Below are 20,073 nucleotides of genomic sequence, written 5' to 3' on the forward strand. Positions count from 1 at the left end.
CCTCGCATCCTGGACATAAACTGTTTCAATTCCTACCCTCAAAACGACGCTATAGAGCACTGCACACCAGAACAACTAGACACAAGGAGAGTTTTTTCCTGAAAAACAAATAATTCCCACAACACTATCAAACTATTCACTAAGGCTGCATTACTATTATTCTTCTCTTCCTTTCTAGTATCTATCTCTTCCCACTTATTACTATAACCATGTTGCTTGTATCTTTCAATTTATATTGTTTTTATGTTTCCCAGTATGATTTGATAGCATATTAGTAACCTTGACTATCACTAAGTGTTGTATCTTTTTATTCTCGATGAATGTATTTTATTCTCCTTATGTACACTGAGAGCATATGCACCAAAGACAAATTCCTTCTGTGTCCAATCACACTTGGCCAATAAAGAATTCTACTCTATTCAATATACATTTCTCTTTGTATTTTGACTCTTCCTTATTTGGTCCTTCCCTTTTGTCTATCTACTATTGATCTTTGTTGACCTATGTCTGTTCTTTGTTTCCATCATATTATATTTGGTCATTTTGTTTACTTCCTATTGCTTCATCTCTTTCCTATCTTTCAACCAACTATACCACTTTTCCCATACTAAGTAAAAGTCATTTTCTTCCCTATTTTGTAATTCCTTTGTGAGTCTATCTAATTCCACACATTCCATAATTTTATTGATTACTTTATCTGGTGTTGATATATCACTACTCTTCCAGTGTTGCGTGTATAGTATTCGTGCTGCTGTTATCATATGTATAATTAAATAGGTTATTTCTTTTTCATAGTATCCATTCACTATGCCTAATAAGAAGCTTTCTGGTCTTAGTTCTATCTTTTGGTGTGTTATTTCCTCTATTTGTATTTTGATCCTTTGCCAATATTGTTTCGCCATTGGGCAGGTCCACCACATATGATAATAGGTGCCTTTGAATTCTATCCTAAGAATTCTACTCTATTCTATTACGCCATTAATTCTGGAGGTTTCACTTCCATTGAATTGCAGATGCCCCAGGCGCTTGATAAAGTCAGATGCCTCTTGTTGGGAAGTGTTGGCCAACAGTTGAGGATCTAACCAAACACACTCTTTGCCTTGTCTGTTTTTTTTTTTTTTTAGCAATTGGATTAGATAAAGAGACACTTAAACAATACTTGGAGAGATTTCTCCACTCTTCCGTGACTCCGAAGCTGACTTTATCGGTTCTGACCAGAACTGGATGTTACAGGACATGGAGGAACTCTGATCATGGATAAAGGCAAGAGCATGTAGAGGGCTGCTAGGAGGAAACCCCTGGGAAAATGTTTCTTCTGAGTGCCGTCCTCAAAAGGACCAATCCTGATGAGCTGAAGGATGCATTGGAGCTTCTATCGTAGTCCCACTTCATTAAACTTTAAACTAGAATTCCTCAAGAGTGCTACAAGGGATCATATAGAAGAAGTCTCAAAGGTGCTTTGATCCAAAAGTCAACTGGACTTTCTTGGGGAGGTTTTCCCCTCCTTGAAAAGGTTTCGCTTCTCACCTGAGAAGCTTCTTCAGTTCTGGAGAAGATGTGTGGAACTGGAGAAGCTCCTTGGATGAGAAGTGAAATGTTTTCAAAGGAAAAAACAACAACAAGAAAGTCCAATTGCCTTTTTGGAAAGAGCACATTGGGGGCAACCACGACCTGGACGATGGAGAATGGACATTATAGGAGAAGGTTTTTCAAGCACGCTTCCACCAAAATATTTAACTCTTTCAAGGTTCATTCCAACCCACATTGTCCTATCAGCTAATCCTAATGGGCAACCTTGTTCGTCCAGCGTTGTTGCTGGGTGCACTTCTCGATGCATGGAGCCGCTGAAGAAGGGAGTTTCTGTTGGGGGGGGCTGCAGTCCCAGGACGCAGATTTCAGGGTTCACACACAAAAGGCTGCACCCTCCAAGCTCCTCCTCTCCCTCCTCCCCCCCCCCGTTCTCCAAGCCCTGAAAACCTTGCAAACCTTGCGACTGGTTGTGGAGATGCCCATTTAGCACTAGTGGTATCCTAGGAGAAAGGCTCACTTAGACGGAGGAGAGGTAGGGTGAGAGGACATTCCAGCCTTCCTCCTCCTCCTCCTTTCTTTTTTCCTCCTCCTTTTTTTTTTCTCCTTTTTTCCCTCCTCCTCCCCTCCTCCTTCTCCCCTCCTCCTCTTCTTTTACCTTTCCCTCCTCCTCCTTTCTTTTTTCCTCTTCCTCCTCTCCTCCTCCTTTTTCTTTTTTTCTCCTCCTCCCCTCCTCCTCCCCTCCTCCTCTTCTTTTACCTTTTCCTCCTCCACTCTTTTTTCCTCCTCCTCCTCTCCTCCTCCCTCCTCCTCCTCTTCTTTTTCTTCTTTTTCCTCCTTCTCCCTTTCTCCTCCTCCTCTCCTCCCCTTCTTTTACCTTTTCCTCCTCCTCCTTTCTTTTTTCCTTCTTTCTTTTTTCCTCCTCCTTTCTTTTTCCTCCTTTCCTTTTTCCTCCTCCTCCTTTCTTTTTTCCTCCTCCTCCTCTCCTCCTCCTCCCTCCTCCTCTTTTTCTTCTTTTTCCTCCTTCTCCCTTTCTCCTCCTCCCCTCCTCCCCTTCTTTTACCTTTTCCTCCTCCTCCTTTCTTTTTTCCTCTTCCTCCTCTCCTCCTCCCCTCCTCCCCTTCTTTTACCTTTTCCTCCTCCTCCTTTCTTTTTTCCTCCTCCTTTCTTTTTCCTCCTTTCTTTTTTCCTTCTCCTCCCCTCCTCCTCTTCTTTTACCTCCTCCTCCTCTCCTCCTCCTCCTCCTCTTTCTAGGCGGTGACAGCAGCCAAAGGCAGCGGCGCAGCGCTCTCGCCTTCTGCCCGGCTCTCCAGCTCGGCCGCCGATGCCATGAAGCCTTTCAAAGCGCAGAAGACCCCCGGAGGCCAAGGTGAGTCGGGGGATTCCGCGGGACTAGGAGGGTCCCGCTGCTGCCCCCGTGCAAGACGAGAAGACGCTCGGGGGCGCGGGGTTGGCGATTCCGCCCAGTAGAATCTCTCTCTCTCTAGTACGGGACCCCCGGACTTCTCCCCACTTTGCTTGTCCCCTCGCTGGAGACAAAGGAGTGGCCGGGGGAGGAAGACCAGGGAGGAAGACCCCCCCCAGGAGACCCTCGCCTCTAAATCTGTCTTTAGGTTGCATTCGCACGATACGCGAATTAAGGATCCGGAGGGGGCTGCAGACTCAACACGTGAACGCAGATCCTTCATCATTGACCCAGGTTCAGGGCTGCGGAGAAGCCAGTTCAAGCTCTCCCAGCCATTCAGTGGGTGGTGTGAAGGGGTGCTGTTGGGGGGGCTTTCACCCAAGGTGCTTCACCTGGAGACTGGAGAGGTCTTCTTTTGAGGTTCACTCAATGCCTTGAACCGCCCACTCGCCAAAAGGGTTGACTTATCGTCCCAAGTCTTCCTTTTGTAGGCTCAGTCAGAAGGTGCAACCTCACCTTAGATCTTGGCTTTGGTCTCCACGGCTGTGTAGTCCACCCTGAACACCTGAGAGCAAGAGTTGCAACTCCAGAGGTTGTGGGAGCGCCAACGTTGAAAATTTTTAACAAAGAGATTGGACAACCCTTTGCCTGAAATGGCACAGGTTCTCCTGAGCAATGGGACAGCAGGTTTCCTCAGAAGGGGGTTTCCTCAGCAGGGAGGTGGACTAGAAGATCTCCAAGGCCCCTTCCAATTCTGTTATTCTGAAGATCTCCTTTTTCAAGAGGCAAAGTGGACTTTCCTGGTTTTTCTTTGAAGGCGTTTCGCTTCTCATCCAAGAAGATCTTCTGAAGAGCTGAAGAAGCTTCTTGATTCACACTAGACTAGACTAGACTAGACTAGACTAGACTAGACTAGACTAGACTAGACTAGACTAGACTAGACTAGACTAGACTAGACTAGAATAGAATAGAATAGAATAGAATAGAATAGAATAGAATAGGATTCTTTATTGGTCAAGTGTGATTGGGCACACAAGGAATTTGTCCTTGAGGAGAAGATGAGATGCAAGTTCCTCTGCGGACAGCAAGTTATTCTGCTTGACACACCCTTCAGAAATCGTTTAGAGTTCAGAAGAGATGGATCCAAAGAAGACCATCAACACTGAAGGGCAGATGCATCACTTTGTAGACCAAACCCATCCTTGTTCTGGCTCCCAGAAGTTTCTTCAGCTCTTCAGATGATCTTGTTGGATGAGAAGCGAAACGTCATCAAAGAAAAACAAGAGCTGCCTCTTGAAAAACTTATTTTGGGACAGCCATGACCTGGATGACTTGAGAATCTCCACAGACATCCTTTTGAAAATGTTTCACTTCTCATCCAAGAAGCTTCTTCTGTTCTAGAGAAGCTCTGAAGCTTCTGAAGAAGCTTCTTGGATGAGAAGCGAAATGTCTTCAAAGAAAAACAAAGAAAGTCCAGCTGCCTCTGGAAAAAGGGACAACCCTTTTGGGACAACCATGACCTGGATGACTTGAGAATCTACATAAACATCTGAAGACCTTCTAGTTGCATCTGAGCAGGCTTCTGCAGAAGCAACCAGGAGGTCTCAGGCGTTCGGCTGGTGTGAACATACAGCCATGGAGGACAAAGCCAGGATCTAATGGGAGGAAGCATCCATTAGTGGATGGGAAGACTGGTTGGGAAATGAGTCTTAAAAAATGGGGCCATCCTCTCAAGGTGAGGAGGGTGGGGGTCATCTCCAGTGGTCCAGTTGCCTCCCAGACCAGGGACAAACCTGGAGCCAGCAGAAGGAAGAAAATTACAACTACTTAAAAATTTCCTTCAGGTATTTCAACGCTCCAAGCGAGACCCTCCACCCTAGATGTAGAACTGGCTCACCTGAAGCCAGAACAAGGATGGGTTTGGTCTTCAAAGTGATGCATCTGCCCTTCACTGATGATGGTCTTCTTTGGATCCATCTTTTCTGCACTCTAAACCACTTTTGAGGGTCATATGTATCAAGCAGAATAATTCACTGTATGTAGAGGAACTGAGCATTGGAGGATGAGGGAAGAACTTGTGATGATGGAGGATGGCTCCATTTTGGGATTTGCAGTTCACCTGCGTCTCAAGATGAACCAACTGGTCACACTGACCTAAAACCAGCCACCATGAAGCCCCAGCTGAGATCACACTCTACAGATATCATAATTAGTTTCCATCCATTTTTTTCTTGTCTTGCCTTCCGGTGCTTTGGAAAATAGGTTGACCCCGTCCTCTTTGTAGGCGCCCATCAGATATTGGAAGACTGCTCAAGATGTTAGAATAGAATAGAGCTGGAAGGAACCTTGGAGGTCTTCTAGTCCAGCCCCCTGCTCAAGCAGGAGAACCTATACAACTTCAGACTCTAGACTCTTCTTAAAAACATCCAGTTATGGAGCACCCACGGTTTCAGATGATGTCACCTGAGCCATTTCTCCTGGAGAGGAACCCCAGATTGAAGTAACCTAGTGGTTCTCCTTGAAACCGTGCATAACCAAACACAAAAAATCCATCTTCTGGCTCCCGTAGGAGAATAGTAACATGGGTTTGGCAAAGAAAGCTCTACCATGATCTTCTTTCCCCTTTTGAAAAAGTGTGACCAGATTCTTCCTCAGTCTTGGCCACCCTACATGGAGGACAGTCCTCCCATATTAAACAAGGAAGATGTCTTTTGCTTGGAAGGCTGTTTCTCTTAGTCCTGGAGGACCTTAGGGGAGATAGAGATGTTCAACGTGGAGCCCACCTATTCTCCAAAGGAGGACAAAAAGCCATGGATGGAAGCTAATCAAGGAGAGAACCAACCTAGAACTGAGGAGAAATTTCCACCTTAACCAATGGAACGGCTTGCTTTCAGAAGTTCTGGGTGCTCCATCACTGGAAGCTTTTAAGAAGTGATTGGAGAACCATTGGTCTGAATCAGTATAGGATTTCCTGCTTGAGCAAGGGTTGGACTAGAAGACCTCCAAGGTCCCTTCCAAGGTCTGTTATTCTGTTATTATCTCAGCTGTAGGCAAGCGATAGGATGAAAATGCTTCTGCGTTCTGGTTTGGCAGATTTGTTAGAAGACAGTGGAGAACTGGCGGACGTCCTGTGCGAGTTTGATGCGGTGATAGAGGACTTCTCTTCTCCCATAAAGGAGAGGCACTTCCAATATGAGGAACATCTGGAGAAGATGAAGAGACGGAGCAGCACCAGCATCAGTGACTCTGAGAGTAAGAAGGCTCCATCTTCTTTTCTGTCTTTCTCTTTTCACGGCACAACTACATCTTACACTGGCTTCATCGGCAAAAACCAAGCATCAAAAATAATCTCCGGGGCAGGTAGTCCTCGAATTACGACTGCGGTTAGAATCTATTACAGTACTGTGTTATTGGACAGGGTGTGTGTGCAGTGGCCTAGAGGTGGAGTTCTCGCCTCACAATCAGGAGGCTGTGAGTTCGATCCTAGGTAGAGGCAGATATTTCTCTCTCTGGGCACGATGAGAATGTATCTGCTGAATATAACTCCTCATCAGCAACAGGAAGAGCATCCGGCCATTAAAACACTCAGCTCCATTCAGTTGCCCAGGCTCCACCCCTCAAGGGGGATTATGGGGTTGTTAAAAGGAAATGATTATTGGACAGGAGGGGATTAGAGAGAAAAAAAAGATGGTGGCCTCAGTCCTATGAATGAAGGGCCGCCCCCTTATAAACATAAATTGCCCCACCCATAAAAAAAAGGGGGGGGTTTCTTTTCTTAAAAAAAGAAAACTCTTTCCCGTGGTTGACACTGACTGCGCACATTCATATTCTGCAGCTGAAATGCTAGAAAGGGATAATTTGATTATTTAGGCAGTTCCTCAGCTTGCAACAGCTCATTTAGTGACCTTTCAAAGTTACAACAGGACTGAAAAAAGAGACTCCCAAGTGTTTTTCTCAGTGATGTCCTTTGCAGCCTCCCCAGGGTCACATCATCAAATTTCAAATGCTTGGCAACTGGCATGTACTTATGACGGTTGCATTGTTCCCGGGATCACGTGATCAGCTTTTGCGACCTTCTGACAAGCAAAGTCAAGGAGGGAGTGGGGGGTGGGGGGGAAGCCAGATTCACTTAACAACCGGGTTACCAACTTATCAACTGCAGTGATTCACTTAACAGCCGTGCTGCTGACTCAACAACTGCAGTGATTCACTTAACAACGGTGGCAAAAAAGGTGACAACATGGGGCAAAATTGACTGAACAACTGTTTCACTTAGCAACAGAAATGTTGGCCTCAGTTGTAGTCATAAGTTGAGGACTACCTGTGTTTTGATAGGAGGCTAAACTCTCATCTCAGCTAGTTGGCTGCCTTCCCTTACCTATATTCCTTTACTAACTTTTATTCACTTATGTGCTATTTACTCTGCCTCCGCTTGTTCGATTTCCACCTTTTTAATCTCTCTCTCTTCTCCACCCGCTCGCCCTTTAATCCGAACGCTCATTTTTGTGATTGTAACTTGGTCAGGACAGATCTGCAATTTGAACCTGGTTTGGGGGCATGATGGCTGTTTCAGCACCGCTAAGAGTTTGGCTAAGACGTTTCCCCCCCCTCACCTCCCCCCCCCCAGGCTACCACCGATGGTCTTGACCAGGTTGATTGTTTGTACAGCTTGATGTCAGAAAAGGAATGTTTTTCTTTTTAAAAATAGCTTCTACCTGCCAGCTTTGTGTGTTGCATAAATGCTGCCCAGGCTGCTGACAGGGAAATATTTCTCCTGCTGATTTTATGACCTAAGCCCATGATGGCTGTTAGGATATGGTTTGAGCCTAACAGGTTGTCCAGGCAATATATGTGTTCTGTGACTTTAATATGGATATGTATTGTGTGACTTTAAAGTTTTCCTGCTGATTCATTGTAATGCTGAGTCATGCTGTAATTAGATAATCACTGGTTGTAAATGTATTTAAGAAAGGTACTGTAACATATTCAGTTGATGATAAGCTACCATAGTGTGTGGAGTTGCTATCATTGTGCTATCATCGGTTAGATGGATCTGCTACCATCGTGGTTTGTGAACCAGAGTGAGTTTGTTATTCTAACCAACTACTGTTTGTGTGGTAAGAAGATATCTGTATCACTGGACTGATTTAACTGGCAAAGATTTGGAATTGATTTAAAAGACTATGAGATTGTTTTTTCACTATAAAGTAAACTCTTGATAAACCAGTTTGAACATGCCTTATTCATTGCTCTCAGCAATGTTTCTCTGTGCTCTACACTCTGCTGGTTGGTAACACAACAACAATATCCTTAACAATGGCGAACCTATGGCACACGTGCCTCAGGTAGCACGCAGAGCGATATCTGTGGGCACGTGATCGTTGCCCTAGCTCAGCTCCAGCGCGTATGTGTGCACCGGCCAGCCGATTTTCATTTCCGGTTCATGCTCGCACCAGCCTTCCGTGCATGTGTTTTACTCGCGCACGCCTTTCACGCATGCGCCCGGCCTCAAAAATGTGCCTAAATAGGATGGCATAGAGCTGGGGCAGGTGGGCGGGTGGGCCACCCACTGGCAATTTCCGCTGCCGGTTCGGGCGAACCGTTCTGACCTCAGGAGGTAACTGGTTCCAGAGAGCTGGGGCAGCCACAGAGAAGGCCCTCCCCCGGGGGCCCGCCAGCCGGCATTGTTTAGCTGACGGGACCCGGAGGAGACCAACTCTGTGGGATCTTACCGGTCGCTGGGAGCTATGCGGTAGAAGGCGGTCTCGAAGATACCCTGGCCCTGAGCCATGTAGGGCTTTAAAGTTAATAACCAACACCTTGAATTGTGCCCGGAGACCAATAGGGAGCCAGTGCAGCTCGCGGAGAATTGATGTAATGTGGGTGTATATAGGTGCACCCACGACAGCTTGCGTGGCTGCGTTCTGGACCAACTGTAGTCTCCGAACACTTTTCAAGGGTAGCCCCATGTAGAGCGCATTGCAATAATCTAACCGTGAGGTGACAAGGGCATGAGTGACTGTGAGGAGATCCCTGGTTGTATAAACAGAGGCATAGAATCAAAATCACGTGGTGTATTAACACCGCTTTATAAAGCCTTAGTAAGACCACAGCTGGAATACTTGCATCCAGTTTTGGTCAGCACATTACAAAAAAAAGATGTTGAGACTTTGAAAAAAGTGCCGAGAAGAGCAACGAAGAGGATTTAAGAGACTAAAACATATGAAGAACGGTTGCAAGAATTGGGTATGGCTAACCTTAAGAAAAGTTGGATTAGGGCTGACGTGAGAGCAGTCGTTCCATTATTTGAGGGGCTGTCAGAATGAGGAGGGGGGGGACGACAATTTATTTTCCAAAGCACCAGAAGGCAAGACAAGAAAGAATGGATGGAAACTAATCAAGGAGAGAAGCAACCTGGAATTAAGGAGAAGCTTCCTAACAGTGAGGACAATTAATCAATGGAACAGCTTGCCACCAGAAGTTGTGGCTGCTCCATCATTGGAGGCTTTTAAGAAGAGGCAATCAGACACTTGTCTGGAATGGTACGGAGTCTCCTGCTTAAACAGGGGGCTGGATTGGAAGACCTCCAAGGTCCCTTCCGGCTCTGTTCTGAATTGATTGATTGATCTCTAGCCCTCTAATAGTTTAGATATTTATCCACGTATTTTCTCCACACACTTTTTTTCAGCCGGCTTATGCGAGGCGTCAGTTCTACTTAGCATCGACTCACCGTCGATTACGGATCCACTTTGCTCTGATCCGATCTCTGAATTGCAAAACTTCAGGCTGCTACTTGAATCCTAATCTCTGGAGCAAATCGGGTCCTGCCAGTAATCCATTTAGGTCAGTGTTTCTCAACCTTGGAAGCTTGAAGATGGGTGGACTTCAACTCCCAGAATCCCCCAGCCAGCAACGCTGGCTGGGGGATTCTGGGAGTTGAAGTCCACCCATCTTCAAGCTTCCAAGGTTGAGAAACACTGATTTAGGTGAAGAGACAGGGGCTGCTTCCACTCTCGTGGCTGACCATCGGTGGCCCACAGACCACAGATTGAGGAGTCCTGCTCTGGAGACGGAATAATTGCAGGGTGTCTGGAAGCAGAAGGCCGTTGGGCTGAGAATAGTTTGTTTTCCCATCAATTTGGACGAAAAAGAAACGCATCAAATCGCTTACACGGGTAAGCGCCAGGGCTGCTGAGCTTCACTTTCTTTTCCTAATTTTGCTTTCCAGAATGGAAAAAAAATGGCAAGACATTCTTCTTCTTTTTTCTTTTTTTTTTAACCCCCTTCCCTACAAATGGTAACCTTTGTAGTGAAAGCTGAGAGGAGGGGGAAAAAATGGGGATTTTTTTTTTCCCCTCTTGGAATAAAGGCTCTTTATTCCACAAGAATCATAACATGTCGGTTTGCCCTTCGTGGTCGTTTTGCAACGTCCCTGTGTTAGATCTGCAGCTGGGCGTCCGTTCTTCCACTTAAGCCCTTCCTTGGCATCCGTGTCCTTTTTCCTCCCACGTCTTGAGTTGAATGGGTAGTACCAATTTCATGAGATCGTCCGGTTTCCTTGGCAACGTGGGTTTTTTTTTTTTTTTTGTGCAAAATGTCAGTGTGGGAGAAAACAGACCGGGAGGAGGCGGATGGTGAAAACGCATCTGTGGCAGCAAACGAAGGAGGCTGTTCGGGCGATGTTTTGTCTGTAAACAACTTTTATTGGAAGGAAGAACACACATCCTCCCCTTTAATTTCCTCCGACGGACGGATAGCTTGCAGATTCACACCAGCCTTCCTGGGTTGCATACGCATAGGGTGGCAAAATCCTCAGCCGGCATGTGGCTTATTATCTTTTCCCCCTGCTACCGGTAGTAGAATGAGAGGGGATAGTAACCAACAGCACTGCTGCAGTGGAGGAATAGAGTCAGGGGAAATTGGATGCGAAACAACAGAGTAACAGAGTTGAAGGCTGAGTCAACCTTGAGCCTGGTGAGATTCGAACTTACAGACAGCTGGTGTTAATCACAATGCTATCAGTCTGCTGAGCCACCAGGTCCAACCCCCTGCTCAGGCACAAGCCCTATAACCATAATGGTGAACCTATGGCATGCATGCCAGAGGTGGCATGCAGGGCCCTCTCTGTATGCACATGCCATCACCAGTTGCTCTTCTGCTTACCGGCGTGTGCACACGGGTGCCGGCCACCTGGTCTTTGGGCTTTGGCGTGTGCATGCGTGCACATACACACTGACATGCAAGTTCCAGTGTCAACTTGCAAAGCTTTCAAGTTGCCATGAGCAGGAGGGAGGGAGAACTGAAGTGAATTCCATACATTCTTCCTGACCGCAATCAGAAGGAGGGTGTTAGGTTTCACAGCCAGCCAAAGTGGTTAATTGGAGAATGTGATTTATGACATGGCCAGAGAGGAGGGGAGAGAGAGGGTCATAGGGGAACATAAATCTACGTGGGATCAGTCCTAACTGTATCCGAGTATTGCCGGAATGTTGCTCCTAATAAATGAATATATTTCCTTTGAAGTTTGGATCATGGCTCATGATTTAATTAGGGCATCTTTTGGAAACTTGACATCCAGTTTGGGCACTCGGTGCCATCACTGCCCTATACCATTTCAGACAAATGGCTGTCCAATCTCTCCTTAAAAACTTCCATTGTTGGAGCATTCACAACTTCTGGAGGCAAGTTGTTCCATTGATTAATTGTTCTCGCCGTCAGGAAATTTCTCCTTAGTTCCAGGTTGCTCCTCTCCTTGATGGGTTTCCATCCATCGTTTCTTGTCTGGCCTTCAGGTGCTTTGCAAAATAGTGTGACTACCTCATCTTTGTGGCAGCCCCCTCAAATATTGGAAGGCTGCTATCATGTCAGGGCCTGGTGGCTCAGCAGACTAATAGCATTGTGATTAACACCAGCTGCCTGCAATTACTGTAAGTTCGAATCTCACCAGGCTCAAGGTTGACTCAGCCTTCCATCCTTTCTAAGGTGGGTAAATTGAGGACCCAGTTTGTGGGGGCAATAAGCTGACTTTGTATAAATATACAAAAGGATGAAGGCTGTTGCTTAACGCATTGTAAGCCGCCCTGAGTCTCCGGAGAAGGGCGGCATATAAATCTTTTTTTTTTTAAATGTCAGCCCTAAATCCTTCTTACCATTAAACTAGACATACTCTAGTTCTTCATATGTTTTAGCCCCTAATCATTGCTTCTTGTCCTGTCCTCAGGTGCTTTGGAGAATAGCTTGACTCCCTCTTCTTTGGGGCAGCCCCTCAAATATTGGAAGATGCTATCATGTCACCCCAAGTCCTTCTTTTCATTAAACTAGACATACCCAGTCCCTGCAACCGTTCTTCATCTGTTTGAGCCTCCAGTCCCCTAATCCTCTTTGTTGCTCTTCTCTGCATTCTTTCCAAAGTCTCAACAACTTTCTAGAATGTCAGCATCTTATCTGATGTTATGAGTGGTAACTATGCCTCCTTTTACATTCCTGGGTGGAGGAGTCCCTGTAGCCTAGAAGACTCTGAACTTCCACTTTTTGTAAACGGAGGAGGAAAGGATCATCTTTGGCCCATATAAAGGGAATGAACCCAAGCGATGCATGGAGCCATTATTCAGCTTAACCGCTTGGTGCAAAACAAGCTGCCTTTTAACTAATGAATGAGATCACTCCCAGATCAGTTTAGGGACATTTTAGTACAGATAAAAAAATGCAGGCCGTTCTATGGGGAAGAATGTCCCAATTCAGCAGCTTTTCACTGATAGAGAAAGAATCGGGAGAGTTTCTCCTACTGACCAACGGAACGACTGTGAAAGGACCAAATACAGCAGCCAGCATTCTGATTTCATGCTTAGGTTAAATAAGGAAACCAGTCAAATGACTGCCTGGTGTTGTTGTTGTTTTTTTTAACACAAAGCTTTGTCTATAGTCAGTGGAAAAAACAGCTAGAACATAATTAATTGGTTAATGTAGAGGAACATGGAGAAGTAATATTTCAAGAGTGGTGATGGAAACACCAGTTTAACCCTAAGTAAGGAAGTAAATAAGGAAGAAAGAAAGAAAGGAAGGAAGGAAGAAAGAAAGGGAGGAAGGAAGGAAGGAAGGAAGGAAGGAAGGAAGGAAGGAAGGAAGGAAGGAAGGAAAAGACAGAAAAGGGAATGGAGGAAGGAAAAGAGAAAAGAGAAGGAACGAAAGGGAGGGAGGGATGAAGGAAAAGAGATAGGGAAGGGAGACAGGAAGTAAAAGACAAAAGAGAGATGGAAGGAAGGGAGAAAGGAAAGGAGGAAGACAGAAAAGGGAAGGGAGGGAGGGACGGAGGGAGGAAAAGACAGAAAAGAGAAAGAAGAAAGGGATGGAGGGATGGAGAGGGACGGGAGGAAAAGACAGAAAAGAGAAGAAAGAAAGGGAGGGAGGGAGGGAGGGAACAAAAGACAGAAAAGGAAAGGGAGAAAGGAAGGAAGGAAAAAATGGAACAGAGAAGAAAGGGAGGGAGGAGGAACTCAAGATTGCTTCATTTTGATTGAAATCGGCAAGCTTTCATGGTACCCCACGACTCTAAAGTTGGGTTCCTGATTTGGCCTGCCCCAAAGGGCTGACAATTAACTGCTTATATAAACCAATTATCTCTGCTTATTTTGGGGAGCAAAATGCTCTTTTGCCTGTCGTAGCCCCGTCCTTCTGGCTCCCCCGTACCTTGTACAGGTGGATCTAATGACCAGAGAAGACCCACATTTTCTGAGCCGAAGACTTATCGTCCCATCCAATAGATGCTTAATGTGGGAACCGCTAATTGCAGGACTGGGGCCTTACCTGCACTCACAACTTTACACCAGCGAGGGTGTAAAAGGGAAGGGGGAAAAAAAACCTCTTCTAAAATGGTTTTCTCCTGGGGTGGGGGGGAAAGAAGCCATAGTACAGTGATGGCTAACCTTTTTGCCATCGTGTGCCAAAAGTGGGGGGAGTGGGGCGGAGCGGGCGTGCGCATGCCCACACCCATAATTCTCTGCGCCCCACCCCCATGCATGTGTGCACAACCCCCCACCCCCATGCTTCCCCCACTTTTGGCATGTGATGGCACAGTGGGCCCGGTAGGCCCGTTTTTCACTCTCCCCAGGCTCCAGAGCCTTTCTAGGAGCCTGGGGAGGGTGAAAACTGCCTGCCCCGCTCCCCCAGAGGCCCTCCGGAGGCTAGAAACGGCCTGTTTGCCAACTTCCAGTGGGCCCAGAAGGCCCAAAAATCAGCTCACTGGCGTGCATATGTGCACCAGAGCTGAGCTCGCGTGCCCACCGATATAGCTCTGCGTGCCACAGTTCGCCATCCCGGCCCTAGTAGTATCTTTTCTTTAGCTTTCTGTTTTTTCCAACATGGTTTTGTAACAACGGTTAAGTGTTGCTTAGAACCACGGGCTATATTTAAGCAGAGCGCTTGAGGTTTCGCTGAACTCGGGAACAGAAATAACTGGAGCTAACCATGAATTATTTCACTTGCCAAGGGAAGCCTCCACCTTTTTCCAACTCCAAACCTGTCATTAAGGAGGTTTTGCACCAGCCCCAAAGCGCCTGGAATCACAAGAGTCGGAAAATTGGAAAGGACCGTGTAACCACCGAGTCTACTTTGCAAGAGCTGAAATTAAAGCTTCCTCCACAATGGCCTCTCTAGCCTCCAACTTGGACACTTCTGGTGAAGCCCACCAGACTCGTTCAAAGCCCTCGGAGGATGGGAGCAACAAACCAACCATCGCAAAACAAACAAACAAGCAAACAAACACTCTTGAGCAGTGGAACGAAGGATTGTCTGCTCTACACGCTTCGGCGCATATTTAAAACTGGTGGTTTTAATATGTATATCTACTACTAAGGTTTACTAAGCCACCTGCTGAGGGCTTCAGGAGACCACCCAGCTCCAAGTCTCCTCTTCTTAGAACATAGGATAGACTATAGAATCACAGAGTTGGGAGGGACCTTGGAGGTCTTCTAGTCCAACCCCCTACCTAGGCAGGAAACCCTTTACCGTTTCTTGAAGAAATAAAAGTCAGGAACTAGCTAAGCACAGAAATTTCAAACATTTGATTCTGATAGATCAGGGATCTCCAAAGTTGGCAACTTTAAGGCTTGTGAGCTTCAGCTCCCAGAATTCCTCTACTAGCCATGCCGGCTGGGGAATTCTGGGAGTTATTTATTGGTTCGATTTATATGCCGCCCTTCTCCGGAGACTCAGGGCGGCTTACAATGCGTTAAGCAACAGCCTTCATACTTTGGTATATACCTGCTTAGTAGGGCTTTTGGCCCCCCCTAAGCGGTGTTCTTTTTTATACAAAGTCAGCTTATTGCCCCCACAATCCGGGTCCTCATTTTACCTCCTTCGGAAGGATGGAAGGCTGAGTCATCCTTGAGCCTGGTGAGATTTGAACTCGCAGTAATTGCAGGCAGCTGGCAGCTAAGTGCTACTTAACAGCATTTTAGTCTACTGCACCACCAAGGCTCTTATCAGTTGAAGTCCATAAGTCTTAAAGTTGCCAAGTTTGGAGAGCCTGGTGCTAATTAGCTGATTTATGCACAGAACAATTACCCCCCCCCCATCTCTCTCTCCCTCCCTCCCTCTCTCTCCCTCCCTCTAGTTTCCACCCATTGCTTCTTGTCTTGCCTTCAGATGCTTTGGAGAATAGCCTGACTCCCTCTTCTTTGGGGCAGCCCCTGAGATACTGGAAGGCTGCTATCATGTCTTCCCTAGTCCTTCTTTAATGAAACTAGACATACCCAGGTCCTGCAACCGTCCTTCATATGTTTTAGCCTCCAGTCCCCTAATCCTTGGTGGTGCAGCAGACTAAAACACTGTTAAGTAACACCAGCTGCCTGCAATTACTGCAAGTTCAAATCTCACCAGGCTCAAGGTTGACTCAGCCTTCCATCCTTCCGAGGTAGGTAAAATGAGGACCCAGATTGTGGGTGCAATAAGCTGACTTTGTATAAAAAAGAACACCGCTTAGGGGGGCCCGAAAGCCCTACTAAGCAGGTATGTACAAAAGTATGAAGGCTATTGCTTAACGCATTGTAAGCTGCCCTGAGTCTTTGGAGAAGGGCGGCATATAAATCAAATCAATCAATCAATCAATCAATCAATCAATCAATCAATCAATCCTCTTTGTTGCTCTTCTGTGCACTCTTTCTAGAGTCTCAACATCTTTTTTACATCGTGGCGACCAAAACTGGATGCAAATATTCCAAGGGTGGCCTTACTAAGGTCTTATAAAGTGTGTGCATGGGGGGGGGGGTTGTCTCTTTTGGTGCGAATAAGGCTAGTTAACCCTTGTTACAGATTTGCTGTCTAACTCTTAAGTCGACAACTTTGTTCCAGGTGCCGACTCCCTGTGTGGACACAGCCTGAGCTTTAGCGATGAAAAGTTACATTCCTCTACTCCATCCAGTCCTTCTGGTTCTTCTCCCACAATCGCCTCTCGAAAAGGTTTGAAGGGTCATTTTTTTTTAAAAAAAAAGTAAAAAAATTCTCCAGAATGAGAATCACGACCGGGCGAACGTGATCGTGGGGAGGATACAATGGTTGTTAAGCAGAGGTTAAAAAGTTTTAGCAAGGGGTTCTCTGCCTGGTTGCTGGGTGGGCGTGGCCTGGTCGGCCTCCTGCAGCATGGTGGGGGGGGCAGTTTTTGCCCTCCCCAGGCTCTGGAGGCTTTTCTTGAGCCTCCGGGAGGGCGAAAACGGCTTCCCCTGACTCTGGAGGCCCTCTGGAGGGCGAAAACAGGCCCGTTTCCAGACTTCCCAAACTTCCAATAGGCCTGTTTTTCAGCACCACCCCAAACTTCTCCACTTACCTGCATCCAAAATGGGCTGCGTGGGGACTCCTGGGAGGGGCAGGGTGGGGTGGGCGGGGCCAGCCAGGAGTGGGATTTGGGAGTTCTCCGAAATGCACAGAATCTTAGCTAGAAGTTCTCCCGAAACCCTGCAGTCCACCCCTGTTGTTAAGTGTGAAAACTGGTCATAAGTCACATTTTTTCAGTGCCGTTATTTTCAGAAACAGCAGAAGATTAAAGTGCAATTTTGCAGGAATAACAGCAGTCAGGTTCTTGTGTTACCAATTAAGGGACCAAGTCAGTCGATAATCTGTTTTGCTGATCATCTTTTTCATCTATATATCCATCTCTTTGCCCCCCACAAACATTATTCTTTATTTTACAAGATCACCAAAAAATAAAGAGAGTACCAGAAAACCAACCATCAAGTCAACATTTCTATTGCGTAGACATCATCGATTTTGTAATTGTCCTTTTTTTTTCCCCCCAGCAAAACTTGGAGACACCAAAGAACTAGAAGACTTTATTGCTGATCTTGATAGAGTTTTGGCAAGTAAGTAATCAACCTTGATTCCTAGTAGATACCTGGGCAAGGATCAGGGTACACACCAAGAGATTCCTGCCCAGGAAACAATGAACAGATATGACCCTGTACACAAAGGAAATCCACCAGGACAATGTCAAAAAAAATGTCAAGATGGCAGCTGTGACTACACAAAGCCTAGGCTTTATACAGGTGTGTATCACACATTGCATCTGAATACAGGAACCTATTTAGACAGTATATATTGATTTAGGTCAAAAGGACTAAGACTGTGTTAGAAATTCTGTTTATATACAGCGCCACAGAACACCACAGAGCAAACAAGGAGCACCATCACCATGTACTTTACTGCTCAGCTGTTTAACTGTAACAGGAAACAGGAAGCTCTACTTAGACCAAAAGAGCATAGAGTATATACCATAGATCCAAACTTGTCATCTACTGGCTGAATACTACTGTAGTTGTTGCATAGAAATACATTCAAATAATGAATTCCATCAGGCTGAATTGATGTTTGACTGGATGCTTCCATTGGGAATCCGAATACAGGTAGTCCTCGATGTATGACCATAACTGAGCCCAAAATCTCTGCTGCTAAGCAAGACAGTTGTTAAGTAAGTTTTGCCTCATCTTACCATCTTTTTTGCCACAGTGGTTAAGTGAATCACTGCAGCTGGTAAATTAGTAAGTGAGTCTGGTTTCTCCATTGTCGTCATAACTTTGAACGGTCACTAAATGAAATGGCTGTAAGTTGAGGGCTACCTGTCTCAGGTTAGTTACTTTAGCTCTGATTTATTTCACTCGGTGTTCAAAACTTGTATCTATCATTCCAATTGCATTGCAAATGCATCTTGAAAGAGTATTTATACTGCATAAACGTAACAGTAATATTTATTCCATCTGATGTTTGCACAGGTATGTGAAACACTTCATTTTGACCTGCCTTCAAGTGGATCAGATTCCTGCAACCCACCATCTAATGGGAGAGACGCAGGAATCCTTCTCGTCTCGGTGTTTTTCCAGCAACAGCCTCTTATACTTTTAACACGTCATAATTGTGATTTTTCTAGAGACAGAATCAAATAACGCAAGTGCTCAAAAAGCATTTTAAAAAAAATGTAGCTTAACATTAATTTAAAAGGGCTTTTATGAAAAGATTGGAAATTCTATATCATTAACTTTGAAACGTTTTCATAATATATTTTTGTACGCGAATAAAAGCTAAACTGGAACTTAATATATATAAATAAGGAGAGAGAGAGATTAATTGTATGTATGTATGTATGTATGTATGTATGTATGATGGGTGGATGGATGGATGGGTGGATGGATGTTTGCATAGATGAATTGATGGACAGACAGATGAAAGATGGATGGATGAAGGCTAATTAATTGAGGATAGGTAGCTAGATGGTAGTATGGGATGAATAGATGGGTCATTAATTGAGATAAATGAGAAATGAATGCATAGATGGCTGGATGGATGTTTAATTCCATGGGAGGATAGACAGAGAGATGATAGATAGAAAAAGAAATAGATGACAGAATAAATGGATAGATGGCTGATTGATTAATAGAAGGAATTGATAAATGGATGATAAATTATAGTGGATGGATGCCTGATTGAAAGAGAAAATGATAAGGCGATTGGGAGATAGAATACATGGATAGGCAGATAAATGTTTAATTGGAAGAAAAGATGATGGGTGGATGGATGGATAGATGGATGAATAGACAGATAGATAAATGGCTAAATGATTGAAAGAGAGAGAGGGAGATGATTGGTAGAGAGAGATACGGTTTAAAGGGCTATGAACTACTTACTGTTTTGTATTTGTGTTGTACTTTTTCCTCTATAAACTCATAGTAATTAATTCAGAAATGGTGTAGGGGCTCCTGCTTGGGCGGGGGGTTGGACTAGATGACCTACAAGGTCCCTTCCAACTCTGTTAATCTATTAATTAGAATAGTCTCCATCTAAACGCTAGTCAGGAAGAGAGTTTTTCAGATTTTGCCAGATTATTCCGTCCTTTTAGTTCTGGATTTTGGCACTTGCCAGGTTTGTGAAAATTTCGTTCTGTTTATTAATGTAGTAATGGAATGAGATTCCTTACCTGATAATTGCTGTCGCTTATTCCAGGGACACCACAATACCCACCGAAGCTTAATTGTGTCCACAATTATTGCCTAAACCATTACATTCACAGCAAGAGCTCCCTTTTCTCTTTGAATAATATTAGCAGTTTTTCAAAAAAAAAAAAAAAAGAAAGAAATAAATAAAAATAATAATCCTCTCCAAAAACGTGGTCCAGAAACAGCGTGCTGAATAAAAGCTAAGCCTTGAAAACTCAAAACATTTTCCAATAATAACTTATTTCCTGATTATTTTTTATGGTCCCGCACGAAAGACAGCTGTGAGTGGTAATTACAATAGCTTGAAGTGGGCAAATGTTTTTAACTGGATGTACATATTTCCTGCTGTGCAATAAATGAATTCTTCAAAATAACGCAAAGCAACCTCAGATTCTTTCTTTTTTTTAAAAAAATCACACTTCTTATCCAGAAACTTCAAAAACAATTAAGATCATGATCGCAGCCAGTAGGGTAGAAGCAGGGGTGAAATCCAGCAGGTTCCGACAGGTTCTGGAGAACTGGTAGCGGAAATTTTGAGCAGTTCGGCGAACCGGCAGCGGAAATTTTTAGTAGTTTAGAGAACTGGCAAATACCACCTCTGGGGGGCCCCAGGAGTGGGGAGGGAATGGGGATTTTGCAATATCCTTCTCCCAGGAGTGGGGAGGG

At 45.1% G+C, this 20,073-nt stretch overlaps 1 protein-coding gene across 1 annotated transcript; it reads left to right on the top strand.

The window, feature by feature from the left end:
* The first annotated feature begins 1,972 nt into the window (after positions 1-1,972).
* On the top strand, positions 1,973-19,781 carry RGCC (regulator of cell cycle). Its single transcript, XM_034416549.3, has 5 exons — positions 1,973-2,896; positions 6,026-6,184; positions 16,280-16,387; positions 17,221-17,283; positions 18,190-19,781. The coding sequence occupies exons 1-5, from the start codon at positions 2,857-2,859 to the stop codon at positions 18,195-18,197; spliced, it is 378 nt and encodes a 125-aa protein (XP_034272440.2). The 5' UTR covers positions 1,973-2,856; the 3' UTR covers positions 18,198-19,781.
* The last annotated feature ends 292 nt before the right edge of the window (positions 19,782-20,073 follow it).

Source organism: Pantherophis guttatus, chromosome 5 (assembly GCF_059756535.1).
Source record: "Pantherophis guttatus breed Tessera chromosome 5, ASM5975653v1, whole genome shotgun sequence".
Lineage (NCBI taxonomy): Eukaryota > Metazoa > Chordata > Lepidosauria > Squamata > Colubridae > Pantherophis > Pantherophis guttatus.